General features: G+C 35.8%; 1 protein-coding gene across 1 annotated transcript; it reads right to left on the reverse strand.

Annotated features, from left to right (window-relative positions):
- Positions 1–518: 518 nt before the first annotated feature.
- On the reverse strand, positions 519–2,182 carry Uch-L5 (ubiquitin carboxy-terminal hydrolase L5). The gene is made up of 2 exons (XM_088184301.1): positions 1,986–2,182; positions 519–1,892 (listed from the first exon to the last, which is right to left on the reverse strand). Exons 1-2 carry the CDS (start codon positions 2,079–2,081, stop codon positions 1,008–1,010), a joined length of 981 nt encoding a protein of 326 aa, XP_088040427.1. The 5' UTR covers positions 2,082–2,182; the 3' UTR covers positions 519–1,007.
- Positions 2,183–4,566: the final 2,384 nt, after the last annotated feature.

Below are 4,566 nucleotides of genomic sequence, written 5' to 3' on the forward strand. Positions count from 1 at the left end.
CACAGGCGACTTGCCGGTCGCGGCAACCTATAAAAGCATGGGTTTAGATGAGTGCATTCGCACGAGGAGTGACTTTCGAGGCGACTTATACATCATTCACAGATAATGGCTTCGACACAGAAAAGCTCATCGTAGAAATTGAAACCCAAATTGTTTACAATAATTTTATATGAATATTGATAACGAAAAAAAAATATTGTGAAATAATATGTATAATTATATTATATTATTTCTTGCTTCTCGATTTATTTAATGAATTTAGCATCTAAAAAATTGTGTGAGATATATACATTTATATTATATTTCATACGGGGAAATTGAATATTATATTGAAGTTAAAATAATATATTTTTCTCTTTAAAATTAATATTGCAATTTCTTCGCGAATGTACTACCCGACCTTGAGTCGCTCGGCTTAGCCGCCTAGCCTAGCTACTTGCGTTTTTGAGCCGGCGGCTAGCCGACAGTGCGTATGGGCCCTGATGCTCGATACACAAATTAAATGAAAATCAAATATATTTTTAATTAAGTTTTTATTCCAAATTTTCATACAAAAAATACTTCATGTCATCAAATTAAATTAAGATTCTTGAAAATACTTTTTTTTATATTTACATCATTGATTATTGGTTTGGCTATTTCTTTTCACATAAAGCGCAATTCTTCCAAATATACATAGAAGCGCAATGAGTTATTAGATTTGTAAGCTTTGAAGCATGAGTGTATTATTTATAATATAAATATTTAATAATTCCCAACGTTGCACCAAAATTGATAAAAATAAAAATATTATACAACTTAACTCTTATTTTTTTTATTATATTTATTTTGAGATCACAAAAGTAATAACCAAATAATTTCATGATTGATACACAATTTGAGCAGAATTAGTTTGTTCGTACTTGACAAAAATATAGTTTAAGCTAAATATATATAGAATAGAATAATTTTTCAATGCGTATACAATAGCTATAGTGTGGAAATATATAAGCGTTTTAAAGTACGGTTTAAACGTCTAACTTTCTGACGACTTTTTGCATGGCTTTCTCTCTAGCTTTCTCGTACAGCGGCATCAGTTTGCCTTCTTTAGCTAAAATTTTTAATAGTTCAACAATAAACGCTAAATAGTTGTGTTTTCGCCTGGCTATCTCGGCTTTGTTTTTCCTAGACTTCTCTTCTTCGGTGCCGATTAAGTCTCTGAGCATCGCCAGCTCTTCGTGCTGTTCGCCTGTCTCCATACCCTTTTCAACGATATCTTTTTCTATGCCGGCGATCTGTCTCTCGTATAACATCTTCCGATCGGAGACCATCGCCATTAGATTGAATCGTATCTCGCCTTCGTTATACTTATCGATTCGCTTCTGGATCACGTCTGTGAATAAATCTATCCACGTTCCGCCTTGAGGGACGGCTCCGAGATCGACAGGTCCCTCTTTGAGTCCGTCCAGCTCGTACAACCGACCTTCGATGGGAACGTAGCCGACGAAATGATACGCTTCGTCATCCTTAGTTGCAGTTTTCGGATCGCATTCGAATAAAGTTTGCCTAGCGAACGAATTGTGAGCAGCTCGTATCAACGAAGAGTTGGTTAGAGCTAGACCTTTCATATGCGGATCGAAAGATTGACAGAATTCGCGCAGTTCGGACAGCGGTGCGCCTAATTCCAGATCGGGATGTTTGCAATTGAGCAATAGATTGACGACCGCTTGAGTGGCGCAAGCGTTTTCGGTGACTTGGCGAGCGAAGAAGATGGTATCTAGACGAGAGTCTCTCACTATGGAAGCCGCAGGCTCGCTCGACGTTTCGGCGCCCCACTTGAACAAAAATATCAGACCGTGGACTTCTCCGAGCTGTTCGAACGCGTCCGGAGTCAAGCTCCATAATTCTACGACCTGAAATGTACAATATGCAACAATTAATATGCGAAATACAAAATAAAAATTGTGCAAAACGGCTTTGCCAAATAATTAGTGTTTCGGTTGTACCTCGACTCCTTTAGCTCCGAATTCGCGAATCAGCTCCGAAAACACCGCCGGATCACTCTCTATCAAGCTCCACTGACCACCGCCTTCGCTCGCCATGTTTCGCGCCGGTTAACCAAACTGACGGATCAAGCAATTGAAATCGCGACCATGATCGCGACGATGAAAATACAAATTATTATAAAAGTCATCGATTTATTATTATTTTTTAAATAACGTATCTTAAAGAACATAAATATAATTTTACAAAACATAAAAATATTCTTTAAAGCATAGTTCACCCTTGATGTAAAATGATTAATAAATTAAATGTAGTATCATGAAACAAATTAAACATTAACCGTTATGATTTTATTTTTTTGCGAAGACAATTCTCTTACAGCAATTAATAACTACCCTATTTTTAAAACAAACTTTTTTTTCAATTTTGTAAACAATGACCGTATGACCTAACAATTAACGGCCTACTTAAATAATAACTTTTTACAAAAAAAAATGACTTTAAAATAAAATAAAACACATAAAAATCGTGGCAATGGCCATGGTATTGGTTTTTATGGAAAGGTAATTTTATGCCATATCGCGTCTGGTTCGAATAAAACGCAATCTGAAAGTACAATTTTCGACCACTTTTTCGAGCAGCTGTGGTCGTATATCGGCAATAACGCGGTGAATTTTGGCTTCCAAGTCGTCCATCGTCTCTGGTTTATAGGCATAGACTAACGACTTTTCATATTCTCACAGAAAATAATCCAAAGGTGCTAAATCACACGATCTTGGAAGCCAATTCACATGTCTATTATGCGAATTTATTGGCTTGTCGAATGTTTCCTTCAATAAATTGATTGTGGTGCGCGCTATGTGGCATGTTGCGCCATCTTGTTCAAACCAAAGCTCTTCTATATTATTGCCATTCGATTGTGGAACGAAAAAAATAGTAATCATGGATCTATAGCGCTCTCCATTGACTGTAACGTTCTGGCCGGCATAATTTTTCAAGAAATATGGACCAATGATTCCATTAGTTCATAAAGCACACAAAACAGTGACTGTTTGTGGGTGTAAAGACGTCTCAATAATGGCTTTTGGATGTTTTTCACTCCAAATGCGGCAATTTTGCTTGTTGACGTGGCCATTCAACAAAAAATGATCCTCATTTTCACAACAAAATTTTGTTGGGAAAATGAGGATCAAGAGCAATCTTGTTTTCGGTCTATTCACAGAATGTAAGACGCACACGATGGTCAAGCGGCATTAATTCTTACATGAGCTGGATCTTGTAAGCTTGTAAACTAAGATCTTTCTACAAAATCTTCCATAAAATGGATGGACACAGCTGCAATTGCTACGTACGATGTAAAATCTATTATTATAGGTCCTCCTTAATACTACGCTCCACAGCAGAAACAACTTCTTTGGTTCGCACTGTACGACGTCTCTGCGGATGCGTTTTATAAATTAGAGTATGAATGCTGCGAAAACGATCAATGGTTACTTTAATTACTTGCTCGAATGGACGTAGCGGATGGTAAGTTTCGCAAACTGAACCACCATTTTCGAAATATTTTTTTTATAATTTGTAAGCGTTGTTCTGGCGTAAATCTATTCATGGTGAAATGGCAAACCAAACTGATGGCAAATCAACTGTCAGCAGTCAAATTGGCTGTCGCTGGAAAAAGTGTTGCCAATTGATATACACGTCATCTTCATAATCTGGATGGTACGAGCCAGGAGAGAATCTATACGAAAAACATTTTAGCTCGCAGAAATTTGTTCTCCTCATTAATAAAACCAGAGATAATTTTTAGCGCTGAACTTCGGGTCGGTCCTGGTTATAGAGATAATTAAAACACATAATATTATTTTTTAAATATATACTAACCTATCCAATGCATAGACGACAAAAGAGTGTTGCTGTTTTTTTACTATTTTGATTTTATTAAGATTCATAGTATTTTACTAAATTAAATGCATTTTTCTAGCTAAATTTAAAAGTGACAAATGCCCCTGCCTGTTTACTTCTCCTCTAAATGACGTCACTGCCAGCCCTACTACACCACTGACTGAAATGGATTTCAGTAATGATTTATTACAAAATAGCAAAAAGTAACATTAAATTTTTAGGGTTATATACTTATATATTTTTGTTTTAAATTCTAACAATAAAAGCATGGCAAATATATAATAAAATTCAATTAAATGTATTACGAGTCAGTTGATTTAATTTAATTTTAAGCATATACGTTCCATTGACCCAGAGAGCATATATGAGTCAATATATGAAATATTCAACAGAATCAAAATCAGACATTGATTATCCTTCATCACTTTTAGAGTTGCCTGCTCGTATGTGTGTTAAAATAATAATAAGAAGCAAAAAGAGTGTAAAACATGCACATTGGCTTCCATATAGACTAACCTAACCTAACTAACGCACCGTCATTGAAAGCTTCCATTTTAATTTAAAGTGATTATATTTTGATCGGTGGTAATATGTATATTGATTGTATGCGTTTATTGAGTGGTTTGCGACGTAAGCTTATGCGCATTATCAGCGCACGGGTCGTTTCGAGCAGCTGGCAAC

The sequence above is a fragment of the Plectrocnemia conspersa genome, unplaced genomic scaffold, assembly GCF_051122295.1.
Source record: "Plectrocnemia conspersa isolate PC_06_02 unplaced genomic scaffold, ASM5112229v1 ptg000004l, whole genome shotgun sequence".
NCBI lineage: Eukaryota > Metazoa > Arthropoda > Insecta > Trichoptera > Polycentropodidae > Plectrocnemia > Plectrocnemia conspersa.

Excerpts from the sequence above, each read along its gene's own strand:
- Uch-L5 (XM_088184301.1), bottom strand. The coding sequence starts at position 2,081 with ATGGCGAGCGAAGGCGGTGGTCAGTGGAGCTTGATAGAGAGTGATCCG. Across the intron at positions 1,893-1,985 it reads TCGGAGCTAAAGGAGTCGAG|GTCGTAGAATTATGGAGCTT; the intron begins GTACAACCGAAA and ends TGTACATTTCAG.